The following is an 18045-nucleotide window of genomic DNA, read 5'->3' as shown; positions in this document are numbered from 1 at the left end:
ATTAGTGGCCTCCCTCGCTACTCGAGCGAAAGAGCGAGGGAGGACGCTCGAAGGAGGACGATGATGGTAAAGAAGCGCCCGCGGCCCGCCATGCGGCGTACAACCAGCATGACGGAGTTCGCCGCCGAGGGGGAGACCCCGCGTCCGGCGGGCGGTGACAGCCAGAGCAGCAGCCGCCTCCTCCAGGAGCACCGCACCCAGCGCCAAGCCGCGGACGTGGATCCTGCGGAGGGAGCTCCGCGGAAGGTCCTCGTCGGAGGAGAGCTCGTGAGTGTCAACTGGATCGAGGCCGGATACCACTCTGGCGGAGTGGCTCCACCGGGCAGTGGCGTCGGAGGACGAGGGCGGCGGAGGATCTCCAGCGACTTCGCGGTGACGGAGACCGCGCCCTTTTTGATGGCTTGCGGCCTCTGCAAGCGCCGCCTCGGCCCCGGACGCGACACCTTCATGTATAGGTATTTCTCAGCGTCAACAAAGGGGGAAAATGATTTTTAGGGTTCGCTTTTTTTTTTTTTATTTGGATGTCTCATCATCTCTTGTTCTTATTTTTCTGCTATTTTTGGTTTTTATCTAACATTTCCTTTAAAAAGAAATTTCTGATTTGATTCCCTCCTTGCCATTGTTCGATTCTGCTCCATAGGAAATCATGGAGATGATTTTGTGCACATATTTACTTACTGATCATACGCAAACCTGTGTGTATCTTCTTCTCCTTTTTCTGATGAATGAAAGCATGTAGATATTTAAGTTCATGCTTACCCCATTGGAAATATTCAAGCTGTTGCAAATGCTTGCCACTTTGCATTATTGTTCAGCTATCTTTTTCAATTTATAGCAGCCAGATCATGTCACAAATCAGTAATTGGCAAGATGTAAATCTTTGTTCAGGCTTAGAAAAATACTGTGAACTGCGAGAGATATTGTCTCAATTGTTTCATACTATTCTTTTCACTTTATGCGCTTAAATTGTTTAGACAGAATTGTTTGCTGAAAATGCAAAAAATTGTAGTTGATATTGCTAGTTCATACATACATACGATCAGCATGTATATATAATTTATATTGGAAGAGCTTCTAAATTATCTTTGTTTATATCTTTCTTGGATCCTAATCTTTGCATTTTATTCTTTTTTATTTGATTTCTTCAATGAAACAGTTGAATGTGGAAAAAATTCATCAATATCTATTTGGCAACTTGTCCTTCACTTCAACATCCATAAATTCTGTCATTAATGCTGATTTTTTTATGCTTCGAGCTTAACTGGATTTACTGCTACATATCATTCTTCACAGGGGTGATACTGCCTTCTGTAGCCTCGAGTGCAGGCAACAACACATAAACCAAGTTGAGATCAAGGAGAAATGCTCTTTGACTTCCATGAAGGATGCTGTTCAAGCATCCAACACGACCGAGAAATCTGACAATGGTGAATCTGTCGCTGCTGCCTAGCTTCCAGCGGCAGCTAATGTGTTGTAAATCCTACAATACAAGGTAAACGTAGACGTAGCTGGATTATTCTATGGCCACTCCAGCATTACTTTCAGTCAATAGAACATATTATGTGAACCTTATGCTAATTATTGTGCTCTGAGAACCATCTTTTCCTTTTGTTATGGGAGAGTTAGAAATAAAAATAGAAAGGAAAAAAAAGTGACTCATCTTTCCCGAAGAATATGTTCTGTGATCATAGATGCAAAGTAATGGCAAACTTTTCTATGTTTTTGATCCTTGTGTGAAGAAGAGTTGCTGCACCATAATTTATCAGCCTCCTTTATGCTCTCTCATGTTTTGCCCACAACTTCTGAATCAAACTTTGTCCTTGTGATTCTTGCAAGCACTTTGTGAAGGCTGCTGCCAAAAGTTCTTGGCTGAGATTTGATCTTAATTCCAAACTTTTTCTAGAGATCGAATTGTCTATTAGCATCAAGCCTGTGGATGACTGTTAAGGAATTGCAGCCACTGATCACAGTTGAGCTGATGGTTCAAATTCTATGACTTGTTTCTTGAAAGAATATTTAGGAAAGCAAGTGATGATAAAATAAGCCTGCTTTATAAGAGATACATTTTGTTCTTGTGGTATACAATAGTAAGTTGATAATTTAATATGTTTTAGTGTGTTTAAATCATTTAGATTAATATGAATACAGGTTTGTTGTAAAATTATTCGTGATTTCACAGTTTGTTTTTGGCTTGGACGAAGAAGGCATGCCATTTGGCCTAATTAATTAATTAATTAGTGGATAATTGTTGTGCGATTTCTCAATTTAATTGTTTGGTTAATTAGACTACATCAAGTGGACAATTAGTTGCGTTTCTCCAAAATGACATAATAGATAAAAGAGTTAAATTTGTTGATTTTTTTTTTAAAGGAATCAAGCAAGTTTTATGCGATTTTTTTTTTTTGAAAGCTCACGAGTCCGTCGTCGAGTCAAATATACTCAACGGTTTGACACTAGAAGGACCTTATAGGGATGGTAAAGACTGTGAAGGTCGACTGTCGGTATTGGTGCAATATTATTAGGATGTGTTTGTTAAAATTATTATGTATAATTTTAGTTATGTGATTATCAACTAATCATATACTTAAGATTATAGAGAATAAAATATAATCTAATATTGTTTGGTTAACTTTAAGTAATGTAATAAAATTTATTTGTTTGAAGATTTTAATAAATAATTTAATTTAATATTTTATTATATTATCCTTAGTTATAAAATCAACCATATATATCTTTTATACTCTAATTTTTTTCACGTTTTTCTTTATTTTTAGGTATTTTTATTTCTTTTCAGTTTGTTTTCTTTTTTATTTTTTTAAAGTTTTTTAATTTTTATGTTTTTTTCCTATTTTTATATATATTTTAAATTTATTTTCGTTTTAATTTTTTTTTTACATTTTTTCTATTTTTTTATGTTTTTTTATTTTTTCCCATTTTTACATTTTTCTATTTTTTTTTATGTTTTCTTTAAATATTTTATTTTTAATTTTTTTTATTTATATTTTTCTTTTTTTATCATATTGTTCTCTTATTCGAAGGTATTTTGGGTAAATTTTTTTTGTTAATCTCGAAATAAAAAAAAATCTTTGTTTTTCAAGGTTTTTCGATTTCGGGGTGCATGTCCCTTTCACTGACGTGTCAGACATAGAATATTACTCGGGAATAATTGATTACCTAAATAAAACACGGTTTTCGATGATAACCTCAAATGAATAATTAAAATTATCAAGGATAATCTCCAACCAAACATACCTTGCGTTTGGTTCAAGTTATCATATATAACCTTGGTTATATGATTATCAGGTAATCACATAACCAAGGTTATGGAGAATAAAATATAACCAAATATTGTTTGGTTCAATCTAGTAATGCAACAAAAACTTATTTATTTGAGGGTTTTAATGAATAACATAATTTAATATTTTACTATATTACCCTCGATTACAAAACCAACTATACATATTATTATTATTATTATTTAAACTCTATATTTTTTTACTTTTTCTTTTTCACATTTTCTTTATTTTTATATTTTTAATTTTTTTTTTGTTTTTATTTTTTTAAAGTTTTTTACCTATTTTATATTTTAAGTTTTTTTTAATTTTTTAATTTTTTAATTTTTATTTATTTATTTATTTATTTTTTGGTTTATACGTTTTTAAAAATTTTGTTATGTTTTTTTACAATTTTTATGTTTTAACGCTTTTTCATTATTTTTCACTTTTTAAAAAAATTTTGTTTTTACGTTTTTTCTATTTTTTATTTTTTTTAATGTTTTTTTATATTTTTCCTATTTTTTAATGTTTTTTTAATTCTATTTTTAATTTTTTTAAAATTTTTAAGGGATTTTACCATTTTTTTATTATTTTACATTTTTAATTTTATTATATTTTTTTATTTTTTATGTTTTTATTTTTTATCATATTTTTCTCTTATCCGAAAGTATTTTGGGTAAAAAAAAATTCGTTAATCTAGGAATCAAGAAAAACTTTAGTTTTCCGAAATTTTCTAATTTCTGGTTGCATATCACTTTTGCTAACGTATCGGACATGAAATATTACTCAAGAATCATCGATTACGTAAATCAAATAAAATTTTTATTGATAATCTTAGATAAATAATCAAGATTATCAAAAATAATCTCTCTCAATCAAATGCACCCTTCATATTTTCAAATGCACTCAACGGATGAATTGATCGAGTGAAACTTGAGCATCTGAATTAATAATTAGAAAAAAAAAAAAAAAAAAAAAAAAAAGAGAGTAAGGAGGTAATTGAGATCTGACTAAAATGGAGTAAGGCACTCCTTGTCTCAAAAGGTTTAATTTTAAGGCAAAGAAAAGTCAAACTTGATCTTACCTTGGACACGCCATTCTAATTTCGGACGTCTAGTTAAAAATTTTAGTTTCAAACTTTGAACTGAACTGATAGAACTCGCAGTGGTGTTGGGACCCATCTCATCAGACTACGTCTTCAATAATTGTCATAAAGTTCAAAATTAATAAAGCTGGGCATTGAACCCGACGTGAATCGAACACGCAACCTTCTGATCTGGAGTCAGACGCGCTACCATTGCGCCACGGATCCACTTATTTGATGTTTTAATTGATAATTTTAATAAAAGTATTATTCTTTTTAAAGGAAAAAAATAAGGCAGAAGGGAATTGAACCCGACGTGAATCGAACACGCAACCTTCTGATCTGGAGTCAGACGCGCTACCATTGCGCCACGGATCCACTTTATTTCTATTATTTAATGGATATTATATGAATATAATAATATATAAATATTTTTGTGTAACATCTTTAATCTTGACGCAGTATTTTTACCTCAGATAAAGACGACATCCTTTTTGTAAGCAGAACTCAAACTTGTCAGCCCCTTTCGCTGGACGAGTAAATTGATCGCCCCAGATTGACCGGAGCTAGGTATATTTGAAATTAATTTTCTTTTCTTTACAAAATCATCATCAATTAACTTCCTAACTTATTTATATTCATTTAATAAATAACTCATGAGATTAAACAAATAATGAATCGTATCCATAAAAGCAGTCTTATCTTGGTAAATAATTAAAAAAACTTAAAATGAACAACCAAACTTATATCAAATTTAATAATAACCATACAAGTTTAAATCATGCTAAAAAAATCAAATCAAATTTGAACGACCATTTTAATGACTTAGCTCATTTTAAATTTGATTATCTGATTACATCATAAAACTTAACTGAGTTGGTTCATTTATAGGCTCATTTACAGTGCTACTCAGAGCTCTAACAAGTACACCTTCCCAACCATCAAGCATTCTAAAATTTCCCTGCGAATAACTGAAAAAGAGCAATCAACACCAAAAAGAAAAACAAAACAAAAAGATGAAAGAAAGCCTCCGTGATTAAGTCATAGTTAAACAATTTTAATCCAATAAAATCATCTCTAGATGTAAACAACAAGGAAAACCAAGCGTTTTAAGAATTTTAGAAATTAAACTCAAAAAACATACCACGAATCACACACATAGCAAAGATATCCTAATATTAATATATTACTCTTAAAAACAACAATATAAGAACACGATATCACTGGCTCTTAGGCGCTTTATTGCCCAAGATCGCCAACATTGTGCATTAATTTGCTTACTAGTCTCAGTCGTTTGTAACTTGCCATCAGGCAGGAAACAATGTGCTCAAAGGCATCACCCATAAAAGGTGTGGAGCACTATTGTAACTCAGGGAATTTTTGAAGGTACATCTTATGGCAGAAGGAAAGGAGTTTGCTTTGCTTTCTGTTTACTTCCACTTCTTGCCTTCTCAGTACCGAGAGAGAGGAGGTCGAAGCTGCGTAGAAAAGATTCGTTACGAGTACCTCTAACAGCAGCTGATCTGGAGATGGATGATGGCCTAGAATCCACTGCAGGCTGTTGAACTCTTTGATGACTACTAGATGGTCGGCTGCCGCTTGAAAATATCCCACTTATTCTGCCATTATGGGCGTTGCTAGGTTCGATAGAACTGGGTCTGCTGCTTGACACAGCAGCCCTCCTTGAAGTGCTTCCATTGCGCGATGATGGTCGTGTTTTCTCAGGATCAACCTGAAATTTGAAGCAAAAATATGGGCGGCAATAATATCACATCCTGACAAATATTCCACCTAAAAGGAAAACAAATAGAACTTACAGCTTGCTTTGACGATAAGAGGACATGATTAGGAGATTTGCGCTTGGAATTTTCGGCTTGATGACCAGAGCCTGAGGCATTCATCCAAGCAAATGCTTCAATGGCACCTGAGAATCTATCATGTACAACAGGTCCTGCTAATAAGAATAAACAACTTAGCAGGACAAACTTTGTCGACGACTATGAGGAAACTCTGAAAAAAAATAGAACCTGAAGTTCCTTCAGGCCTTTCAGGGAATGGAGCAATAGCTCCACTCCTATCATTCACTTGCTGAAATAAAAATATTCCATAAAAAGTCATCACAGGAGGTAAAACTAGGAACATAGCAAGAGAATCTTGAGATGCATACACGCAATCGAGGTCTAGCGCCCATCTGAGGATATTTCAATATGGTCCAGTCAAAAACATAATCAAATTGATGCCCTGTGACAACATGGATCAAGAGACAAATTTGTATACCACATTAAAACAAGGACAGAATATAAAGTGGACTGCCAATTCAACAAAAAAGAATAAGGAGAACAATAGACAACAATTGTAATTTTGCTGACCTTCTCGAATAAATAGCTCACGGAATAGCCTCCTCAAGTATGAATAATCCGGCTTGTCCTCAAAACGCAAGGATCGACAGTAGTGGAAATAAGATGTAAATTCTGAGGGAAATGACTTGCAAAGTGCCTGTTTTACATCAGAAAATCCAAAATCTCTCACAATCATTATGCAAATTGAAATAAAAATAAAAGTGGCTGACTAAAGTTTTCCCAAGTTTGTAAAAGAAGGATTCTGAATTACCTCCACAGAGGTTATCACTTTCTTCTCACTAATTTTGTCATACTTTTGCTTTTTATTGCCAGCTTTAAGCCCTTGCCAAGGAAGGCTAAGGCAAAGAAAAACCACCAGAGATATCGTATTAAGTATTCAACAGAAACAAAATGAAAAAAAAAGACGGTAGATGGACAGATGTTAACCTTCCTCGTAAAAAATACATAAGCACGTAACCAAGAGATTCCAAATCATCTCTTCGGCTTTGCTCTGCATGTAAACAATCATGCATTAGTAAATACAAAAGAACAGTGTTAAGTACAGAATACTTGCATTAATATTTAAGGACCAAGAAACTCACCAATTCCTATATGTGTATTAACACTTGCATATCTTGCAGTTCCTGTAAGGTTCTTATTCTCCCTGTAAATGGATACACCATATGAAACCAAAAACAGACTGCCTATAAAACAATTCAACAAAAACCCATGGTAGGAAGATATAAAATATAACAAAATTCGTTAGGCTGGATGGAGTAAATAAAAACAAGAAATAGATTCCAAAGAAAAGTCAATTTACAGTCATAAAACAAAACTTGCTTATGAAGACAGAATTCTCTGCTCAATTTAGTTTGTACATTTCTTGTTAGTCACCAAAGATTGTTAAGTGTCATGCCTAATTGTTCGTTTACTATAACTCAACCCCCAAAAGAAATCATTTCCTTTCAGAACTCACAGAAAACCCTGAAATCAATCAAATAATCTTGATTCAGAAAAAACTGTACAGGCATCTCAAATTTTATTTCCCCCTCTGATTAACTCTTTACCCTTTTTGTCAAGTTGGTTTGTACATTTCTTGTTAGTCACCAAAGATTGTTAAGTGTCATGCCTAATTGTTCGTTTACTATAACTCAACCCCCCAAAGAAATCATTTCCTTTCAGAACTCACAGAAAACCCTGAAATCGATCAAATAATCTTGATTCAGAAAAAACTGTACAGGCATCTCAAATTTTAATTCCCCCTCTGATTAACTCTTTACCCTTTTTGTCAAGTTGCTCATAAAAAGGTATGTATAGTAAAGATGAACTTTTAGGGGCGGGATGAAAAGTCTCACTAACAGTGGCTAGTATTGACATGAAGAAACTTATAAAGAAATAAACTATAAAGTATAAACTAAGAGAAACAAGACAAACTCATCAAAGATTCTGCATATTTGTTACTATTGAAACATCAACACCTCAAGAAGAATGTGCCAAAACGTGCTATGCAGTCAAAAAAAAATAAATAGAATCATTATATCAAGATCAAGTTTTGATTACCTGTAAGGTATGTGCTTATGAGTTTGGAAATCCCTGTACTTCTTTGCGAGACCATAATCAATAATATAAACCTGAGAGTCAAAAGGCAATACCAATCAACAAATCAGAAAGTGAAGACTCAGTTGCTCCATTTCTAACACACACACACACACACACACACACACACACACACACACACACACACAAAATCTATCAATTGACATCAGTAAGAATTGAAAGGAACATAGTCTTAGATACATATAGAAGATGAAGAGACATTGCCAAGTGCATGTGAATACTAACATTTCAAACAACACTGCAAATGACTTGAACGGTACAAACAAACCAATTAGAGGGCCCATCTGAAAACCAAGTTCTTGAATCTGGAAGTTATTAACAATAATCCAAAGCATGTGTAATCACATGACTTGAAACTGAAGAGTTTCAAGAAGAAAACTATTGACTTCACTGTTCTAAGAAAAATAAAATGGCACATCCCTTGAATGTCACAATGACAATCCAAAAGTTAAATCAAACTTGGCAAATTTACTCATTTTAATAGGATCATAAATATAACTATTCATGAGAAGAAAATGTACTGGCATGACTATACAATAATAATAATGTTATTGAAACTCTCTCATTCAGAACAAAAACATTCAAGAAATCTGTGTGTGAATCCCAGCCATATAGACATGCTTAGGAGAGAAAGAACTAGCTAACCAAACAACTAATTAGGTCATTCATAGAATGCTTGTTCAAAGATGTACTAACATGACTATACTATAATGATAATGTTATTGAAGCTCTCTCATTCAGAACAACAACATTCAAGAAATCTTTGCGTAAATCCCAGCCATATATATAGGATTAGGAGAGAAAGAACTAACCAAACAACTAATTAGGCCATTCATAGAATGCTTGTTCAAAGATGTACTGACATGACTATACTATAATGATAATGTTATTGAAGCTCTCTCATTCAGAACAAAAACATTCAAGACATCTGTGTGTAAATCCCAGCCATATAGTTATGCTTAGGAGAGAAAGAACTAGCTAACCAAATGACTAATTAGGCCATTCATAGAATGCTTGTTCAAAGTAAACCATTATTAATAACAAGTTTAACACAAAATAGCATAAAAACAATTTCGTTTTATCTGTATGCATTATAATGAGCAATGTACTCTGTTGGTCATTCAATTGCAAATATCTTAAGCTAAAACATATCATCCTAACTTCTGGAAGCAGAATAGAGATGTATTATGAACACACCTGATTTGCTTTATGGCCAAGGCCCATAAGAAAATTATCTGGTTTTATATCGCGATGAAGAAAAGCCTTTGAGTGCATATACTCCACCCGGTTTATCTTTAAAGAAAAAGGAAATATTATGACAATGCTTCAAGAGAGCATAATTTCAGAACTATCAAAGATCCAACTTTGAAATAGTATACTACAATCCAGGGGAAATTATAAACTTACTAACTGATCTGCAAGCATTAAGACTGTTTTCAATGAGAACTTTCGGTTACAGTAGTTGAACAAATCTTCAAGACTAGGACCAAGAATATCAATGACCATGATGTTGTATTCTCCTTCTCCACCAAACCATTTCAGATGGGGGATTCCGGCTGCATTGGAAATACAAAGTTAAATCATCATTATGCATTGACCAAGAAGACAAATGAACCATAGTTACTTACTTCCTCCTTGGAGAAGTGTATACACCTTCGACTCATAATGAAGCTGAGGATGCTTGGTCTTCACAGATTCCTGATAATAATTGGCAAATGCCAAGATCAGATGGGTATAACTGAGAATTAAAAGCATATCAATAGATCAAATTAACTACTAGACTAGAACCGAGACCATACACAAAAAATAAACTTAATGCAAATGAACTCAAGTAATTTTAGTAAACACATCTTATATTCCAAAGTGTAAATGCTTAAACTTTGGACATTGTAGCACCGCGTATGACGTACCAGCTTAACTGCCACTTCTTCTCCACTTTGTATGTTAACGCCTGAATCAAACCAACAAAGAAGAAATGGGGAAAATCAAAGAAAAACGATAGAAGTCAATAAACCTCAAATTACAAAACTACAAGATTGATCCGAAAGATCGGAGAGATACAAAATACCATGATAGAGCTCGCCAAAAGAACCGCCTCCAATTTTTTTTCCCAGCTTAAATTTTCCACCGATCACGTGATCCATGATTTAGTATTCTGTCCTTGGTACACCCACAACAATCAAATGGGAACAAAGCCACAGATCTCTAGACTATCAATCCCCTAACGCAAATCACCAGAATTTAGCATGACAACTCTCATCCACCCCAAAATAAAAAACGGACAGAAACGAACAACGAATTCGATCAAAGTAGAGTGGCACGATCAGTCCTTCAATCTCAGATCTAGAAGCCCTAAAAAATCAAATCATAGCGATTCGGAGCGCGGCACCGCCACCCAGACACCACACACAACCTCGGCAAAGCGACCGGCACCTGCGAAAACAGATTCAATGAATGCTTCTCTCCGCCCACCGATTCTGATCGAACAAGTCGTCATAGAAATATCCTAGAAGACTAAATCCGCCGAGTTGAGTGACAAAAAACCCCTCCACCGGGAGCTAAGATCGCCGATTGTCCACAAAAGGAACCGATCCGGCGGTTGCCAAGATCTGGATTGAGAAAACAAGGCGAAAAAATCAACAAAAGTCACCGCGAAAATGAAACATGTAATAATCGCTTAGCTTAATAGACCCAAGTCCAACAGCTATTAATTTATTGTATTAAAAAAAAACATTTTAATTTCAAACTTTTACTTATTTTATAAAACATCCATACGGTGGCAAAAAAAAAAAACGACTACGTTTATATAAAATATCCTCTATAATTATATGAAAAGACGTCTCTTTTATTTTTAAAAATTATAGCAATTATAATTTCATATAATTGTAGATATGATTAGACCATAATATATATCACTTACATAATCATAACTACTATAATATACTTAGATCAGAATTCAAAACGTGCTTAGATTATTATATTGTAATAGCTACGAGATCATAATTTCTATAATGTATTTATACCATAGTCCAGAACATTATAACTTAAACCATAATGTTATAGTAACTATAATTTTGTAGCTGCTATAATATTGTATCTACTACTACAATGACAATTGGATGGAGGAAGATGTTCAGGAACTCAAATAAGAATTAAATTGACATTAAAATCTAAATCCTAAATAAAAAGATGAAATAGTAGCAAGCAATTAAAAGATATATAATAGAAGATGAGCATATACGCGGGGAAGATACTACAAATGAACAACGGCAAGCAAACAAAGCAGTATAATGGAGTTGATCAACGAAGACAGTGAAGGCCCAACAAGGGATTTTGAAAGAGAATTAGAAATGATAGACTTTTTTTAGATAAGTACAAAATCCTAAATGTATTGGGTTTTTTTCCTATCGGCCCGCCCTAGTTAGCCTACCGATTTAGGATTTAACATGAACCGATCTGTAAACTAATCAAACCCGAATGAATAGTACATTAGAGTAAGAAGGGTAAATATACTCAAATTGAGATGCTATTTTGATAATAAATCAATATAGGAGGCTTCTTGTACAATTTATTAAGAATGGTGTTATTTTAATTTTTGTCCATATATATTAAAAAATAAGGTTAGAATATAAAATATTAAAAGAGTTAATAAAAATGTAAGAGGGGTATAAATGTATCACTCTATTTACTCTTCCACTATTTACAACAAGTTTATGAGAAAAGAAGACTTATAATTTTAAGGTGCTTTGCCTTGTTTAGTCTCAGGGAAATCCGATTGAGCTGAATTCAAATCCCTCTATCTTATTATTGCTTAAAGCTTAAAGCGAGCTCTATGCTATTCAAGATTGTGAATATATTGTTTGATAAAATAATCAACTAGAACAAAATCGAGTCTAAAATTAATCATGTTGCTAAAGTGGTGTTCACTATTAGTTGTTTTTTAGTTTGAGTTTGAAGGTTGAGTTTAGTTCTTTTTTAGATGTTATCAAGTTCCTAAGTTGAGTTTGTTGAAACCTTTATATTTTTTAAGTTTGTTCATTTGACTATCGAATTTAATGTAACAAATTTATTTATTTATTTTAAGAGTTTATTTATTTATTTATTTTAAGAGTTTATTTATTTATAAGTTACTTCTAATAAGAACTTTTTCATTGATAAATATAATTCATAAATTTATTTGTCACAATATCTATTCATAAATATTAATGAGTAGCCCTCGGTACTATGATATAGCAGAAAGATATAAGATTATCACATAGGTACTTGAGATTTGATCCACGATTATAGCGTATTTGTATGGATCTTTTCTCTAAACGGAGCATGTAATCATATGATGCTGGACTTCTGGACCGTTCGTCGCGAGAGCTTCTCGATTTACCCAGATAGCCTGTGGAAAACTTTCTTTGGGCCGGGTTGATCGCCCCAAGTTCGGTGTTACCTAATGAAAAAAAAACGTCTAGATTTTACAAATAATCAAAAAGATGTTTTTTTTTAAAAAAAAAAAATCAAATGAGTGTCCTTCCCATAATTTTATTCCAGAATTATCCCTTGACCCAACTCTGTTCTAGAAGCTATTGAGTATCTTCTGCAATATGTAGTAACTACTAGATAATTGCTATAATGTATAGAAACTACCCAGTAGCTGTTACAAAGTGTTTAAAGTGAATTTATGATTTAAAATTTAAGATTTATATCACGTAGAAGCTACCCAATAACTACTACACGTATAAAAGCTACTCGGTAGTTGCTACAACATGTAGAAACTATCCAGTAGATGCTATAGCATGTTTAGGGTGAATTTAAAATTTAAGATTTATATCGTGTAGAAATTATCCAATAACTATTACAATATGTAGAAGTTATTCGGGAATTATTACAAGGTATAAAAGCTACCTAATAACTACTATAACGTGTTTTTAGCATGAGTTTACGATTTAAAATATTTGAATATTATTATATAAGAATAACTTATATAGCTATTTTAAAGTTATTTTTTTTAATGAAGTTTAAATAATTTGGATGAAATTGATAAATATTATTTTGATATAATAGTGTTTAGATATTTTAAACCATAAATCATAAACCCTAAACTTACACTAAATATGTTTAGTGGCTACTGGGTAGTTTCTATATGTTGTAGGAACTATCGGATAGCTTCTACATATTGTATCAACTATTGGATAGCTTTTACACGGTATAAATTCTAAATCTTAAACTCACTCTAAATACATTGCAATAGGTACTAGGTGATTTTCATATGTTGTAGCAGCTATCGAGTAACTTCTACATATTATAGCTACTGTGTAGCTTCTACCACAGTAGCTTCTACATTGTATAAATTCTAAATTTTAAATCTTAAATTCACCTAAACACGTTTGTAGTAGTTATCGGGTAATATCTACAACGTGTAGAAGCTACTGGATAGCTTCTACACATTGTAGATATTAGTCGATAGCTATTACATGTTGTAAAAATTATCTGGTAGCTTCTATAACATCGCTAAATTAAAGAGTAATTTCAGGATAAAATCCTAGGAGGACGTCTATTTAATTTTTTTAAAGAAAAAAAGATGTTGATCTAATATTTCTTTTAATTTACGATGTTTTTTGATTTTTTTTATAATATTAATAAACAATATATATATATATATATATATATATATATATATATATATATATATTCAAATTTATTTATGTAATTTAATAAGTTGTCTGTATCGCTTTTATCAAATTCAACATCAAATTTGTTAAATATTAAAAAATTGTAAAAATAACATGAACACTTAACTACCTTCGGTAAGTTTAGAAAAAAATATTAAAAGATCACTATTTTCTTATTATAACAAGCTGTTCTATTTACTCTTTGCTACTCTAAATCCACCTAAATTGTTAGGTCGTTGCTCATCTATAATTGTTCAACCTACTCATGTAACATATTTTAAAGTGTCATAGAGGGAAAATAATCACATCGATTAAATTTGACGCACATCAATTAACAATCACTATTTGCACGAAGGCTATTTAGGATTTAGGACATCTTTAATAGTTAAATTTTTCAATAAATATTTTAATAATTTTCAATATGTCATATTAATGTTGCATAACAAGTATAAAAAGTATCTTATTCTCTCTATAATTAAAAAATCTTCATACAACTTTTTTACAGGTCTTGCATTACAAATCACATATATTTATTTATTATTTTTTCATTAATATCTCTATATAGTTTTTATTTAATATTTTAATTAATTAAGATCTTTAATATACTTTATTTTTAATTTATGATTAATAAATTAATAAATCTATGATTTTTAATTTAATTCATAAATTTTATTTAATTAAATTTATATTTTTTATTTATTAACTTATGAATTTTAATTTAAATATAATCATTTGTATATTTTTTTTAAACTTATCTTGAATATATTTATTAAAAAACACTTTAATTATTACTAACCATTTATAAAATCAAGTATTATAACCAAATGTTTCGTAAAATTATTTTTAAAAAGTCAAATATGTAATTAAATGTCATTATTAATTATTAGTTCCACCAAGAGAAAAAAAATAGGGTTAAAAAATTAAATCTGCTATTAAACTAAAGTCCAAATCTCATCTATACCATCATAAAAGCTTTTTGATTGAGATTTTTTAATTTTATAAATCTTTGACAAAGTTTTCATTGAAGATGCTGTTACTAAAGTTCGCCATTCGCAATTCGTTGGCTTCTGATTCCCCGCCGTCTCGATTCATTTGTTATAGCAGAAGCCATATTTGTGATTTATCTAGGTTGGTTACAGGATATCGATGTTCTTCACCCCCGGAGAGCTAATGTCTCAAAGATAAGGTTTGTTTTCTATATGTTTGCCTCGCTTTTTGGTGGAATTGAGGTTGCATGATGTGGTTTGTGTGATTTAGGCGGAATTGAAAGAAAAGATGGCGAAGCTTTATGAAATGAAGGACCCTAACACGATCTTTGTTTTCAAATTCCGAACGTACTTTGGAGGGGGCAAATCGTCGGGATTGTATTTGATCTATATGACACTATAGAGAATGCAAAGAAGTAGGCGTTAGAAGTAATCTTGAGTTTTGATATTTGAGTAGAAAGTTTAAGTTAGATTTATCTTTATATTTTATGTGTATTTGAGTTGTGTATATTTACAAGATATACATATCACTTAGTTTGATGGTTTAAGGTACGATGATGGATGGACATCCGAGAAATCGTGGACAAAACAACAAGGATAAACCGAGGGAAGTACATTTCGAGATATATGCAAAGGATGACATTGGGATAAGGTATGAGCTTGAATGCATCTAACGGACAAGAGCCAAAGGAAGGAGGCTCGAAAACAAGAGGTCAAGGCTGCGAGGAAGAGTCAAGTGAGTCATAAGAGTCCAAGTACGAGAGAAATATACCCGAGAAGGGAAACTCTAGCTTTAGGATTTTACTAGTCAACTGGCAACTCGACCAGTCTACTGGGGCAGTGCACAAAATGTTTCTATACCTGATGGTTGTGAAAACCAGTCGACTGGTACCGTAGCCAGTCAACTGGCACACTGTAGTCAGTCGACTGATATACTGTAGCAGTCGACTAGTAAAGAGTAAATGATAGAATTATAGATTTTGCAGAGTGTCGTTGTCAGCATTAGTCGACTAGTGCAAGGACCAGTCTGTTGAATTTTGTTTTAAAAATTCAAAGCATTTTTTTTGGAGTGTTTTTAGTCCCACATTGCTAAGTGGAGAAGCTTGGAAGGGCTTATATAGGAAGCCCTTCCATCCTTGCTTAGCAATGATAAGAGGACCTACACGCATGCGCGGGCCAAGCCCAAATCGAGTGGATTTGGGGGGTTCGAGCCGGAAATCCATAAACCGGGCGTCACGTGCACGATTAACGCGCGCAGGGGGGGGTGCAAATCCCCAGCCCGTGGGCCTTGCGCTCACGGGCGGCCCGGTCTGTTTTTGCTGATTTGGTTCAGTCTGAACCAAACCAGTTTGGTTTCCGGTTCTGATTCGAACTTCGGTTTTGGTCCGCGTGAGGAAGCGAAGCAGCGCTTCGGTTCTGTCCGCGTTGCGTGAGGATGCGAAACAACGCATCCGCGCGGGAGAAGAGGTACAGAAGCAAAGTGTGCGTCCCTCCTCTGCACTGCTTCAAGTGTATAAATACACTTCCTCACTTCCTTCTCAATTCACTCCAGAAAGCAAAGCATTCCTTCTCCCTTGCTTTCTACTTCTTCTTCCTTCTTTCTGAGTTCTGAGGCTTGGTTAGCGATCTGAGGTTGAGTCCGAGTGCGGCGCTCGTTTTGGAGTGCACCTACGAGCGACGCGAGCGGTTGTCGGATCTTGGGAGGATTTTGCCGGAGAGCCTCTGCACCGTGGGCGGCAATCAATTCTCTAAAGACAGTCGGCACGTCCGACGCTTCGACCGGAGATACACAATTTCTTAACCCTTACTGTTATTAACGTTTATTGCATGCTCGTCATTTATTGGTGCAATTATAGATTACTGCATTAGTGTAATTAGTTCTATTACAGTTATTACAATTTTAGAGAATTGATTGTAGCATCAATAAACATGATGAACGATAGGGTAACGGGGTCCGATGAGGCTACCGCCCGACCCGAAAGATTTTTCGAGCAAAACTTCAGACGTTGGCAACAACGAATGAAATTTTGGCTTACTACGCTAGGGCTATTCTCCGTTATAGAAACAGACCCTCCTTCACCCAATGAAGAGGAACCTGCTCGTAGTGCTACCTTAGAGAGGTTTAAGCAAAGAGATTATCTCTGTCATGGGAGAATCCTATCTGCCCTCTCAGACGCACTATTTGATGTGTACTGTTCAACCGCTTCAGCTAAAGAGCTGTGAAAATCTTTGGATAAAAAATACAACTCTGAAGATTCTGGTTTAGAAAAGTACACTATGGCAAAATTCCTAAACTTCAAAATGGTTGAAGGCAAATCTGTGATAGAGCAGACACATGAATTCCAAGTCCAAATTCATGGTCTTGCTGAAGGAGATATGCCATTACCTGAAAAATTTCAGGTCTTGTCAATCATCGAAAAATTGCCTCCGAGTTGGGAAGATTTTGGCATGACTCTTAAACATCGGAGAGGTAAAATCTCTCTCGAAGATTTGATGATTGCCTTAAATATCGAAGAAGAACATCGGAAGCAACATAAAAATGATGATACAAGAATGCCTATGGATTTTATTCCAAAGGCGAATGTAGTAGTCTCATCTGACAAAAAGAAATTCAAAAATCAGAAAATGAAGAACAAGATGAAACCCAACCCAAAGGTTCAAAAGAAAACTGGAACTAAACCTAAGCCTTGTTGGGCATGTGGACAGGTTGGACATTATGCCAAATTCTGCCCTAAGCGAAAGGACAAGAACCAAAGCAATACGTCCAACACTAAGGCACAAGTAAATGTCGTGATTGCTAGTGACGACACCAGCGATAGGTTTGTTACCTTCAAACCCGAACTAAACTTGATCTATCAACCCAATGCACAAGCTAATGTTGTGACTGCTAGTGACGATCGCCTTCCATACGTAATTGAAGGCACTTCCGTGACCATGGGGAACCATTCTGCAGCCAGGGTGTTTGGGATAGGACAAGTTGACCTGAGGTTCACCTCTGGAAAAGTCCTGTCACTGCATGAGGTGCATCATGTTCCAGCGGTCCGTCGGAATTTGATTAGCGGATCAAAGTTAGTTCGTGCTGGT

The 18045-nt window shown here is 33.7% G+C and overlaps 2 protein-coding genes and 2 non-coding genes across 5 annotated transcripts; 1 reads left to right on the top strand and 3 right to left on the bottom strand.

The window, feature by feature from the left end:
• The first annotated feature begins 26 nt into the window (after positions 1 to 26).
• LOC121988427 (FCS-Like Zinc finger 7-like) lies at positions 27 to 1726 on the top strand. The gene is made up of 2 exons (XM_042541856.1): positions 27 to 455; positions 1294 to 1726. Exons 1-2 carry the CDS (start codon positions 61 to 63, stop codon positions 1448 to 1450), a joined length of 552 nt encoding a protein of 183 aa, XP_042397790.1. The 5' UTR covers positions 27 to 60; the 3' UTR covers positions 1451 to 1726.
• A 2789-nt stretch (positions 1727 to 4515) lies between these two features.
• Positions 4516 to 4587, bottom strand: TRNAW-CCA. Its single transcript has one exon. It is a non-coding gene; the product is annotated as a tRNA-Trp (tRNA).
• A 78-nt stretch (positions 4588 to 4665) lies between these two features.
• TRNAW-CCA lies at positions 4666 to 4737 on the bottom strand. The gene has a single exon. It is a non-coding gene; the product is annotated as a tRNA-Trp (tRNA).
• Positions 4738 to 5518: 781 nt separating this feature from the next.
• Positions 5519 to 10998, bottom strand: LOC121988426 (casein kinase 1-like). 2 transcript variants are annotated; one of them, XM_042541854.1, is made up of 14 exons: positions 10384 to 10998; positions 10226 to 10266; positions 9944 to 10013; positions 9723 to 9871; positions 9513 to 9608; positions 8259 to 8329; positions 7301 to 7362; positions 7146 to 7209; positions 6970 to 7054; positions 6729 to 6855; positions 6527 to 6600; positions 6387 to 6447; positions 6177 to 6313; positions 5519 to 6091 (listed from the first exon to the last, which is right to left on the bottom strand). In XM_042541854.1, the coding sequence occupies exons 1-14, from the start codon at positions 10457 to 10459 to the stop codon at positions 5753 to 5755; spliced, it is 1452 nt and encodes a 483-aa protein (XP_042397788.1). In that variant the 5' UTR covers positions 10460 to 10998; the 3' UTR covers positions 5519 to 5752. The 2 variants fall into 2 exon arrangements, with proteins under 2 accessions (XP_042397788.1, XP_042397789.1); XM_042541855.1 differs by having other exon boundaries at positions 6177 to 6310; positions 10384 to 10997.
• Between the last annotated feature and the right edge of the window lie 7047 nt (positions 10999 to 18045).

The sequence above is a fragment of the Zingiber officinale genome, chromosome 6B (genome assembly GCF_018446385.1).
Source record: "Zingiber officinale cultivar Zhangliang chromosome 6B, Zo_v1.1, whole genome shotgun sequence".
Lineage (NCBI taxonomy): Eukaryota > Viridiplantae > Streptophyta > Magnoliopsida > Zingiberales > Zingiberaceae > Zingiber > Zingiber officinale.
This window is presented reverse-complemented; position numbering and strand designations above follow the sequence as displayed.

Coding starts and splice junctions, on each gene's coding strand:
- LOC121988427 (XM_042541856.1), top strand. CDS start 61: ATGATGGTAAAGAAGCGCCCGCGGCCCGCCATGCGGCGTACAACCAGC. Junction 456..1,293: donor CGCGACACCTTCATGTATAG/GTATTTCTCAGC, acceptor CATTCTTCACAG/GGGTGATACTGCCTTCTGTA.
- LOC121988426 (XM_042541854.1), bottom strand. CDS start 10,459: ATGGATCACGTGATCGGTGGAAAATTTAAGCTGGGAAAAAAAATTGGA. Junction 7,363..8,258: donor CATAAGCACATACCTTACAG/GTAATCAAAACT, acceptor ATCCATTTACAG/GGAGAATAAGAACCTTACAG. Junction 6,448..6,526: donor GCGCTAGACCTCGATTGCGT/GTATGCATCTCA, acceptor TTTTTATTTCAG/CAAGTGAATGATAGGAGTGG.